We start from the raw sequence: 12,263 nt of genomic DNA on the forward strand, positions 1-12,263 counted from the left end.
TAGATAGATAGATAGATAGATAGATAGATAGATAGATAGATAGATAGGTAGGTAGGTAGGTAGATAGATAAATGGAACAGGGTGAACTGAAGATGAAGGGGTGATATCTGGAGAATAAAATTAAGGGGTAAGGGAGGATTATACTTGGAGAAGGGGAAAGGGAGAGGTACAATGGGGTAAATTATCTTACATAAAACAGACAAGAAAAAGCTTTTACAGTGGAGAGTAAGTGGGGGAAGGTGAGAGGGAATGAGTGAATCTTATTCTCAGGATTTGGCATAAGGAGGAAATAACATATGCACTCAATTGGGTATGGAAATCTTTCTTACCCTACAGGAAAATAGGGGGAAAGGGGATAAGAGAGTAGTGAGATGTTAGAAGAGAGGGCAGATTGGGGGAGGGGGTAATCAGAAGCAAACACTTTTGAGGAGGGCCAGGGTCAAAAGAGAGAATAGAATAAACAGGGGGCAGGATACGATGAAGGGAAATATAATTAGTTTTTCACAACATGACTACTATAGAAGTGTTTTGCATGACTACACATGTATAACCTGTTGCTTGCCTTCTCAATGAGGGTGGGTAGGGAGAGAAGAAGAGAGAAAATTTGGAACCCAAAGTTTTAAAAACAGATGTTAAAAATTGTTTTCACATGCAACTGGGAAATAAGATATACAGATAATGGGGTATAGAAATTTATCCTGCAATACAAGAAAGTAGAAGGGGAAAGAAGGGAATAAGAAGGGGGGGAGAGATAGAAGGGAAGGCAGCTTGGGGGAAGATGTATTCAGAATGCATGCTGTCTTGGAATGGGGGGAGCAAGGAGATGGGGAGGAAATTTGTGAAAGTGGATGTTGAAAACTAAAAATAAATAATAAAATAAATAAATAAATTAGGTCATTTTTACTTTTGCTTTACCTAAGATCATGATTGCTAGCACTGCCTTTTTTGCTTCAGCTGAAGGATAATAGATTCTGCTCCAGCCCCTTATTTTAACTCTGTGTCTTTCTGTTTCAAGTGAGTTTCTTGTAAACAACATATTTTGGATTCTTCTTTCTAATCCATTTTGCTATCTATTTGCATTTTTTGAGTGAGTTCATCCCATTCACATTGACAGTTACGTTTACTAAATCTGTATTCCCTTCTATCTTTTTCTCTTCTTTTATCCTTTTCTTTTTTTACCCTATCCCCTCTACAAAAATGTTTTGCTTCTGACTTCTGACTCCCTTAATTTACCATCCCTCTTATCACTCCCCTCCTTTCTTTTATATTTTTCTCCTCCTATTCCCATATTGGGTAAGATGAATTTTTATACCCAAGTGTGTGGGTGTGGATGTGAATATATATGTACATATGTGTATATGGATGTGTATGTGTATGTATTTTATATATATATATATATATTCATACATATAATAAATGTGTGTGTATTCTTCCATCTTTGAACCAGTTCCAAGAGAATGAGCTTCAAGCATTGCCCACCCTCTCCTATATTTTAAAAAATATTCCTTGTACTCCTTTTTTATGTGAGATAATTTCCCTTATTCTTCTACTCACTTCTCCTTTCTCCCAGTGCATCTGTCTTTCCCATTCTTCCATTTTTCTTTTGAGATAAGCCCAACTGACATTCATACTCTCTAAGTATACTCCATCTAGCTGCCCTAATAATTATAAAGTTCTTAATGCTTAGATGTGTCATTTTCCCATATAGGATTATAAACAATTTAACCTTAAGTCCCTTATGATTTCTTATTCATGTTTACCTTTAATGCTCCTCTTGAGTCTTGTGTTTGAGCGTCAAATTATCTATGTGGCTCTGGTCTTCTCATCAAGAGTGCTTGAAGGTCCTCTACATCTTTAAATGTTAATTTTTCCCCAGTAGGATTGTAGTCAGTTTTGCTGGGTAGATTATTTTGGTTGCAATTCTAGCTTCCTTGCCTTTCAGAATATCATAGTCAAAGCCCTCTACTCTTTTACATTAGTAGCAGCTAAATTTTGTGTGATCCTGACTGTGGTTCCATAGTATTGGAGTTACTTCTTTCAGGCTGTTTGCAATATTTTTCCTTGACCAGAGACTGCTGGAATTTGGCTATGGTTATAAGATTCCTGGGAGTTTTCATTTTTTGATTCTTTCAGGATGTGATTAATAGATTCTTCCCATTTCTACTTTGCCCTCTGATTCTAAAATATCTGGGCAGCTTTCCTTTATAATTTATCGAAATATTATATCTAGGCTCTTTTTAATTATGGCTTTCAGGTACTCCAGTAATTTGCAAATTATTTCTCCTCAATATATTTTCCATGTCAGGTTTTTCCTATAAGATATTTTACATTTTTTCTATTATTTTTTTCATTCTTTTGACTTTGTTTTATTGTTTCTTGATGTCTCATGGAATCATTAGCTTCCATTTGACCAATTTTAATTTTTAAGAAGTTATTTTCTTCAGTGATGATTTGTACCCATTTGGCCAATTCTAATTTTTAGCAAGCTGTTTTCCTCAGTATATTTGTGCCTCTTTTACCAAGCTGCTAATTCTCTTTCTACTATTTTCTTGCATTATTTTCATTTCTTTTCCCAATTTTTCTCTACCACTTTTATTTAATTTTTAAAATCATTTTTATATTTTTTTCATCTTTTTCATTGGCTCTTCAAGGAATTCTTGTTGGATTTGTGTTCCATTTGCATTTTTCTTAAAGCTTTACTTGTAGATATTTTTCCTTTCACAATGGTAGCTTTTTGTGGTCATTATTTTTGTCATTTGCTCATTTTTTCTGTCTCTTGTTTTTACCTTGGACTTCATGTTAGAGTTAAGTTCCACTCAATTGTGAGTGTGGGGATGATGTCTAGTCTGAGTTTCTGTCTTTAATGAGCTTCTGCTGCCCTTAAGGCTCAGTGGACACTTATAAATATTTGATGCCTCCAAAGTGATGTGAACCATAGACAGATTTAGTCACTACTTTCCTGGTCTGTGCTGTGGTCCTTACACAAGCAGAACCCCTATTCCCTCATAATGACAATTGCTCCTCTCTGTCCTAGAATTGCAATCTACAACCAGGTAATGGGTGATCGAGTTGCCAAATAGTGCCTCATCATGTGACCAGTGCTAGTACAAGGGTCCCTTGGAAACTTTTCCTAACCAGGTATTTAGTTCCTTCATCATTCTTGGGTTCTAGGAACTCCTGGCATTGCTGCCACTTCCTCTAAGTCCCACAGTTGGTGCACTCCTGCTGCACCACACTCCCAGCCAGCCCCTTCACCAGTATCTAGAATCTTCTTGTTCAGTCTTCCTAAGGTGCCTTGGGCTGGAAAAAAAATAACTTACTGTGACATTTCCTTGGTTTTCCTTCTCAGAATTCAGTTTGACATGATTTTTAGGTTGTTTAGAGGGCTGTGTTGTGAGAGCCTGACAAAAATGTTCACTTCACTCCACCTTCTTGAAAATGTATTTTTTTTTAAATGTGAGCTCCTTGATAGTAGGAACTGTCTTAATTTTTGTTGTTGTTGTTTATAATCTCAGAAATTATTTAGCTCTTAGGACTTTTTAGAAATGATTTTTCGTTTATTCTTCCCTGTTGATAGGCATAAACTTTAACCTAATTCTCCTCTATCTATGCCCCTCAGTTCAAAAATACAATTGAATATGATTCATGCTGGGTTCACTGATCACTCTTGATTGGTTGACACTCTTGAGTCTTTCCTTAGTCATTGCAACCTCAGAACCATTTCTGAGGTGTTTTTCTTTTTCTGCCCCTAATATTTTCCTTCCATATACATCCCAGCTTCCTTGGGAGTCTCCTTAGCTGGTGGACTGATGGGTTCTCAGATCTCAAATTTTTTTGGGGGGGGTGTTGTTTGTGTGTAAGCATGTGTGTGTATGCGAGAGAGGTGAAGGGGATTTCCACAGTCAAATCACCATTTCCCTTGGCTCAGTTAATGGAAAATGGAAAACAAATGGTAGTCTCAATGTAAAAGACTTCCAGGGGATTCCAAAGCTTGCTGACAACTTTCTTGAAGACTTGGTCATCAATGACTTTTTTCCTAAGGGAGATGACCAGATAAAATTGCATGAATTCATAAGTCTGGCTCATTTCCAATTAATCCAAAATAATGAGAAAAGCAAAGATGTTAATAGAATAGAATCATTCAACAGCCAGGACAATAAATAACTTGTTTTTTCATTTTATTACTTGTATAAAGATGACAAGATTTCCCAAGGTGAATTATTTCTATGCATGATATTGTTGCTATGCATGATAGTTGCAGACTTGTCAGTCCAAGAGGCTGACCAGAATGGATAGAGTACCATATCCTTTTAGTAGTTTATGAAGGATTTGGAAAAGGTAGGTATAAAGTAGAAAGTCGATATAAAGTACACTAATTGAATGGGACCCAATTGTGTATTTTTGTCTGGTACTTAAGAAAGGAAATTTCAGTTTTTCTCCCTTCTACCATTAGACCCCCTTCTCTCCCAAAGTATTACTTCTGTTGTATGACAGACCCCAAATATCGTCAACATAAACCTTCCTTTGATGTTATAAGCAGAGTACTCAAAATGGTACAGGTGGTATCTCCTCTTCTTTTTTATTATTTTTACATGAACACCAGAGTTCATTTATATAACAACAATGTTATAGCATAAATTGATCCTCTTTACACTGTGTCAGTTCATATGTCTTTACTTAGGTCATTACTTAACTTATCACAGACCAAGAGCTTTTCAAGACTGTCCTCAGTATCTTGAAGTTTTATATACAAATAAAGGCTATGGAGAACTTGGAGCACAAATAGCAGAGATGATCATAAAAGGTCCAGGATTTACCTATCATTTGACATGTCCCTAGATAAGAGATTAGGTGGACAAATGTGCTTTCTTGAAACAAGGATAGGAAGTAAACATCTCTTGATCTGAACCTAATAAACAGAGGCAGAGACCTAAAGAGTGTTGGCCTTGGAGTCAGGAGAGATATAGGTACAAATTCCACTTTCAACACTTACTAACCATGTGATCATAGGCACTCCATCTAAGCTTCTTCTCTGTTAAGTAGGAACAATATCTGAAGTATTTACCATGCAGCATTTCTGTGAGGATCAAATGAGACGATGTATATACAGTATTTTGGAAACCTTAAAGAGACCTAAAAATGACCTATTAATAATGACTCACATTTAGATAGTAATTTATGGTTTGAAGAGTACTTTCCAAAGCTCTAGAAATGGCAACTACACCTTTGGGAATCTAGGGTTAGGGTTAGGATTAGTTAATCATCAGTATGGCATCTTTTATAGCTTGTTTCCAAGGAAATTCCCTCTTACCTCTCATCTTCCTTCCATCAAGGTAATTTTAATAATGATAATGACAATGACAGTGTTGGCAAAGGGAAGAACAACAACAACAATAAGAACAACAACAACAACAAAGAAGAACAAGAACAAGAAGTGATGATGATGATGATGATGATGATGATGATGATAAATAATAACTGGAACTTATATAGAGTTTTAATGTTTGTCAAACATTTTTCTTATGTTTAATCAGTTGATTCTCAAGACAATCTTTTGAAGTAGTATTATTATTCCTATTTTGTTGATAACAAAACTCAGGCTGTGAAAAGTTAAATTTGCCAATGTCAATTGTTTACTAAATATCTGAGTTAGGATTTGAGACGAGATCTCAACACTTTCTGCTACACAATGCTCCTTTTCAATAACAAAAACCTTGAAGTATAAACTGCTCCTCAAATACTGTTCAACTCTTCAAATATAGACTCTTCTTCTTACTACCTATTTCACCCTGGCAAGTAAATAACCTCTCTGTAGAATGACAGTGTTGGACTAGATGGAATCTAAAGTCTCTTCCAGTTCTAAAACTAAGGTTCTTTGTTTTTTGAATAGAGTCGTCTCCAAACTTATTGCTCTTGCATGACTATAATAAAAATATTTTGAGCATGCATCTCTAAACTATTCATTACTTAATTATATATACTAGCATGTTGATATATTATTACTGTCATACCTGTTTGACTAGGCTCTCCCACAGAGACTACAGATATTGTTACCATATCTTTAAATGAAATGTTGCAGAAAGGGCAGTTTCACTGGTAGTTTGGAGTTTCAGTCACAACTGAGTAGCAGGGCTTCTTCCTAATGGAGGTAGGGAAAATTTGTGGGTTTAACTTTGATCTATGAAGATCTATAAAGAATTTATGGATAATTCACAGAGAAATAAGGTTTTTCTCAGAGCTATTTTATCTCTTCTTTTGTAAAGAAATATAAAGAGAACTTTATGAAGAAGGCTCAAGGTAGTAAAAATTTAAACTATATTCTGAAGAAACGGTTACCTGTGATGGCTGAAGAAAGGACTGAGAAAAAAATGATAATTTATTTCCTGAGAAAATGAATTTTACTCTCTCTCATTAACTGGACAGATGAAAGAATTCAAATAAGCTATAACTGCTCAGGATAAGTTCCTAGACAAGATTAAAGAAATCATCTAAGAAGGCAGTTTAGATGAAAAATATTTTGGCATAAATAAAAGAAAAGGAAGGTTCCTGGTATATGTATAATTGTACGTTCATACACAATATATAAACAAAATGGATAAAGATGCCTTTGAGATGAAAGACACAAATTGCTAGGGAAATTTGGAATGGATTCATGAGGAAAGAGATACTCAAAATGAGTTGAAGAAAACCACATATTGTAAGAGTTTTGGGTGAGAATGGAGTATACTCCAGGTATCAGAAAGCCAATGCAAATCATCAAGATAAAGATGGACTGCCACACAAGAGGGACAAGTCGGCCATCATGGTTAATTCAGGTTGTGAGGAGAGGAGTAACATGTAAGTGAATTGGAAAAGGAGGAAGGGGCCTAAGTGTAAAGAGTTTTAAATGCCAGACATATTTTCACTACTTTGTCTCTGCCACCCTTCCAATCAGCTTCTGATAATAAATATAAAGTTGTTGAGTCATCATTCACATTTGATTCTCTGTGACTGCATTTGGGTTTTCTTAGCAAAGATACTGGAGAGGTTTGCCATTTCCTTCTCCAGGTCGTTATTACAGATGATGAAACTGAGGAAAAAAAGGTTAAGCAACTTGCCCAAGGTCACACAGCTAGTAAGTGTCTGAAGCAAGATTTTAACACAGGCCCTTCTGTCTCTAAGACCAGCATTTTATCTGCTGTGCCACCTAACTGCCCTATAAATGTCATAGGACATAGAACAAAAAAAAAATAAAAAGAACTGTTGCAATATAAGGATTCAGTCAATTTGACAATGGAAAAAGGAAACTTCCCTCAGGAAAGGTTTATAAGTCAAAACAACTTGTTCAAATCTCTCTCATATTATAACTGTTATAAGAATATTTTCTACTAGAAATTTTTTTTCAGAAACAAAAAATGTTTTCCTCAAAATTTGTGTCTCTTAGTTTTCCATTTCTCATCATGTCCTAGTTGTAAATGGACTTGCATTTACACTATACTAGGAATGTTTATTGTTCTGAGCCAGACCAGCCCTATTGTATGCCTACTGTGGGAATCAGAAAACACCTGTATCATATTCTAATAGAAGCAATTGTGCCTAAAAGCATAGAAGTTTGGGTTTGAGAAAAAGTGAAAGGAAATTACTTTGAGTTTTCATTTTAAGGACAAATTATACTTTTGTGCACCTATCCAATTTTAATAATAATTTTGAAAAGGAAAAAAAGCAAAAGTGCAGTGATAAAAAGTATTATAAGGTTATTTATACTTGATTTGCTTGATTTTCTTGGGCTAAATAATGTATTATATCTACATCATTTGGACATTTTATTACTATTTTTTTCAGCAACCTACTTTCATGTACTTCCTTCCTGAATTGCTAATCAGTAACAATAGGCAGAGAATGAAAGGTCTACCACAATTATGATGTAACTTATTGAATGATTCCTGGGGTATTTGCATTTTCAGACAGGGTTATAGATCAAAGATTTATAGCCATAAAGGATCTTAGAAGCCACATAGTCCAAGCACCTCCAGGTTTACAGATGAAAATCCTGAAATCCACAAAGGTTATGGGACTTGCCCAACCTTATAGAGAGGAAAAAACATCCAGGATTAAAACCGTGATCCTCTTATTCTAAAACCAGCACTTTCCACTGCCTCTTTAAACCTAAGGAAGTAAATCATGTTGGTAGAATGTTGGGCAATAGAAAATGGGGAGAAAATAATTTGGATAAAGATTCCTTCCTGAGATAATTTTAATTAACCAAAAAAAGAAAAAGAACCTAAGGCCCTTGAATTCAACTCACATTATGAAAATCCTGCTTATGTTCTGGAAAATATTCTTCCTTTCAAAGTTTTCCTGAAGGCAGCCTGAACGTCTTTATTCCTCAGACTATAAATAAGGGGGTTTAGCATGGGCCCCACATTTGTGTAAAAGATTGAAGATATTTTGTCCTGGTCTACAGACCCTGATGAGGATGGCTTTAGATACATGAATGAAGCTGACCCAAAGAAAACAGCAACAGCAATTATGTGGGAACTGCAGGTGCTGAAGGCTTTGGACCTGCCTTCAGTGGAGCTGATGTTCAGGATACTGGACAGGACAAGAGCATAAGAGGTGAAGATAGTGACACTAGGCACTATAATATTAGTGCCCCCAACAATGAAAACCACCAGTTCATTGACATAAGTGCTGGTGCAAGAGAGCTGGAGGAGGGGGAGTACATCACACATGTAATGGTTTATGATGTTGGCATCACAGAAGGACAGTCTCAGCATGCATCCAGTGTGGGCCATCGCACCAGCAAACCCCATTACATATGCCCCACCCAACAGCCATGAACAGACCTGATTGGACATGGTTACATTATACAGCAAAGGATTACAGATGGCAATGTAACGATCATAAGCCATTATTGTCAACACATACATTTCAGAAATAACAAAAAAACAGAAGAAATAGAGCTGTGCCATACACCCTGAATGAGAGATGTTTTTTGTTAGGACAAAATTCATCAACATTTTGGGAGTAAAGACAGAGGAGCAGCAGAGATCTATGAAAGATAAGTTGAAGAGGAAGTAGTACATAGGAGTGTGAAGCTGAGAATTCATCCTAATTAAAATGATCAATCCCAAATTTCCCACTATGGTGACCACATAGGTGCCCACAAACAAGAGGAATAGGGGTAGTTGGAGCTCTGGTTGATCTGTTAAGCCGGCAAGGATGAACTCAGTCACTGAAGAGGCATTTTCCAAAACCATTATCTTCTTGAGGGATCTGTGAGGAGAGGGAAAAAGTCATGCTCGAAGCAAAATAAGTTCAACAAACCCTCTTCCCCAGTTATGAAAAGGAAACAATTCTGGAAGTGTCTGGAAACCATCATCACCATAACATGTAGATTCTGTTCTTATCACGCCCAAGTTATCCAGGGATTTTGATTGGGCTGAGTAACTGTCTCCATGAGCTGGGTGACTGTAGAAAACTATTCCTGAGTTCCCCTGCAGAACAGCAGTTGATGTTCCTCAGACTCCAAAGCAATAAGAAACCAGGACAATGACAGCAGTTTTCCCATCCACCATAATATCCCCTATGCTGGCAACCTCATGTAAAAACTTTAACTACTTTTCCCCATTTCAGAGGTGATGAAGTAGTACCTCAAAGTGTTATTAACATTAATTATATTAATTATTAACAATATTACCAATAAGGTTGTTATTAGTAAGAAAAATAACAAACGTGAGCATTGATATAGCACCTATTATGCATCAGATACTGCCCTAAATTCTTTACAAATATTATATCATTTGATCCTCATAACAACCCTGGGAAGTACGTGTTATTCTTATGCTCAGTTTATAGTTGAGGAAACTGAGATTAAGTGACATTGCCCAAGGTCACTCAGCTTGTAAGTGCCTAAAGCTGGATTTGAACTCAGATCTTCCTGACTTAAGACTAGGATTCTATCCACTGCACCACCCAGGTGCTTGCAGACTGGATCCAGAGTCCCTTTTTCTGAGTAGATTGTCCTATGGAGGTAAGGGACTAATGGTACCAAGGTCCCCATTATCTTTGCATGTTCTCTTCCCCACTCTCACCTAGACTATACCAAAAGACCTATATATGAATCAGTGACAAAGATAAGGGGCATGATATTTTAGAAAATCTTCAAATCTCCTGGTTGGCAAAGCATAGAAGACAAAATAGGATTAAAAATCAAAAATGAATGTCTTACATACTCACCCTTCTTCTACCTAGACACTTCAGTAATGGTCTTTACTGGTTTTGAGCCCCTGGATACTGAAGGAGAAACAATTCTGATAAGGGTGATCAAAGATTCTCTCTCTTCTGTTAACTTTCCTACTGAAGCAATCAGAGCATAAACCTCAGCCTCTAGAATGAATTGAGAGATGTTTTGACCTATAAAGATCACAGGTTATGACTGTGACTTCACCTGGGAGTGCTCCAGATTCAGGGGAGGAAATAGTGCCTTGAGGTGTCACCATAATCAACAGGTGATAGGAAACTGAAGGTTTTCTTCTGTATGTGATATCCTCAAGGACTACATTGAAAACACAGGGAGGATCCAGCACCTTCTCTCCTTGGAATCAGACTCTTCAGAGAGCAGTAATTACAATGTCCATGTTTACACACTGTACCATGGAACTTACTTTTTTTTCCTAAGGGATTCAATCTTCTACGCAGCCTTTAAATTTACACCTGGGACTTCTCTCATTTCTTCTAATCTTGGTTCTGATAATTTCTCTCTTGAACGTTTGATGCAGCCACCATCTCTAGGACTTTACTACATGATTCAGAGAATAAAGGGAAAGTATGAGATCAGAGGATTACAGCCCCAAATTCAGCTCTCAAGAAGATACATGGGACCATGAGCCACCTACATGTTCCTGTCAACATAGAATCAAGATAGTTAGACTAGTTATCCTATTGCTGTCCATAGGAAAATATTCTCCTCACCATGTATAATACTAAAGCCAGGCTCATTAAGGTTTTAAAGAAGTTAGACCCTTTACCTTGTGCACCATTTGGATACATGGGAGTTCATGTTAATATGTTACACACAAACACACACACACAAACACACAAATATACAGACATATATACTGTACTTAATTCTGTAGTCATATATTGATCTACCCACCGCCAGCCCCAACAAATTGTAAATTCCTTCAGGATGACTCTTGTTTTGAATTTTAAATAAAGGAATGCAATAATGAGAGGAGTTAAAATGTAAGGTATTAATCAATTTTGTTTTTTGGTAACAGTAGGATGGTAATACTCCACATATGGTGATTCAATCTCTTCCACTATGCACTACATCATGGTTTCTAGAGGAAAAAAACTCTTTTTTTCTTTTTTACTATTTTTTAATTTATTTATTTTTAGTTTTCAACATTCACTTCCACAAGATTTTGAGTTCAAAATTTTCTACCCATTTCATCCCTCCCCCCATGCCAAGATGGCATGAATTCTGAATACCCTTTCTCCTAATCTGCCCTCCCTTCTATCTCTCCCCACCTTCTCTTATTTCATTCTACTTCAATTTTCTGTAGGTCAGGATAGATTTCTATACCCCATTTCCTGTATATCTTATTTCCCAGTTGCATGTGAAAATAATTTTTTTAACTTTTGTTTTTAAAACTTTGAGTTCAAAATTTTCTCCCTTCCTTCCTCCCCACCCACCCGCATTGAGAAGGCAAGCAAGTCAATACAGGTTATACTTGTGCAGTTATGCAAAACACTTCCATAATAGTCATGTTGTGAAAAACTAACTATATTTCCCTTAATCCTATCCTACCTCCCATTTGTTCTATCTCTCTTTGAACCCTGTCCCTTCTTAGAAGTGTTTGATTCTGATTACCCCTCCCCTAATCTGCCTTCCTCTCTACCATCCTCCTGCTCTCTTGTCCCTTTCCCCCCCTGTTTTCTTGCAGGGTAAGATAGATTTCCATACCCAATTGAGTGTGTATGTTATTCTCTCCTTAAGCCATTTCCAATAACAATAAGATTCACTCATTCCCTCTTACCTTCCCCCATTTCCCCTTCACTGCAAAAGTCTTTTCTTCTCTGTTTCATGTGAGATAATTTAGCCCATTCTACCTCTCCCTTTCTCCTTCTCTCCATATAATCCTCTCTCACCCCTTAATTTTATTCTCCAGATATCACCCCTTCATCTTCAACTCACCCTGGGCCCTCTATCTATCTATCTATCTATCTATCTATCTATCTATCTATCTATCTATCTATCTATCTATCTATCTATCTAT

At 36.5% G+C, this 12,263-nt stretch overlaps 1 protein-coding gene across 1 annotated transcript; it reads right to left on the minus strand.

Annotated features, from left to right (window-relative positions):
• Positions 1-8,300: 8,300 nt before the first annotated feature.
• On the minus strand, positions 8,301-9,268 carry LOC114032298 (olfactory receptor 8B3-like). The gene has a single exon (XM_027847548.1). The coding sequence runs from the start codon at positions 9,237-9,239 to the stop codon at positions 8,301-8,303; it is 939 nt and encodes a 312-aa protein (XP_027703349.1). The 5' UTR covers positions 9,240-9,268.
• Between the last annotated feature and the right edge of the window lie 2,995 nt (positions 9,269-12,263).

Source organism: Vombatus ursinus, unplaced genomic scaffold (assembly GCF_900497805.2).
Source record: "Vombatus ursinus unplaced genomic scaffold, bare-nosed wombat genome assembly UNPS02015414.1, whole genome shotgun sequence".
Taxonomy (NCBI): Eukaryota; Metazoa; Chordata; class Mammalia; order Diprotodontia; family Vombatidae; genus Vombatus; species Vombatus ursinus.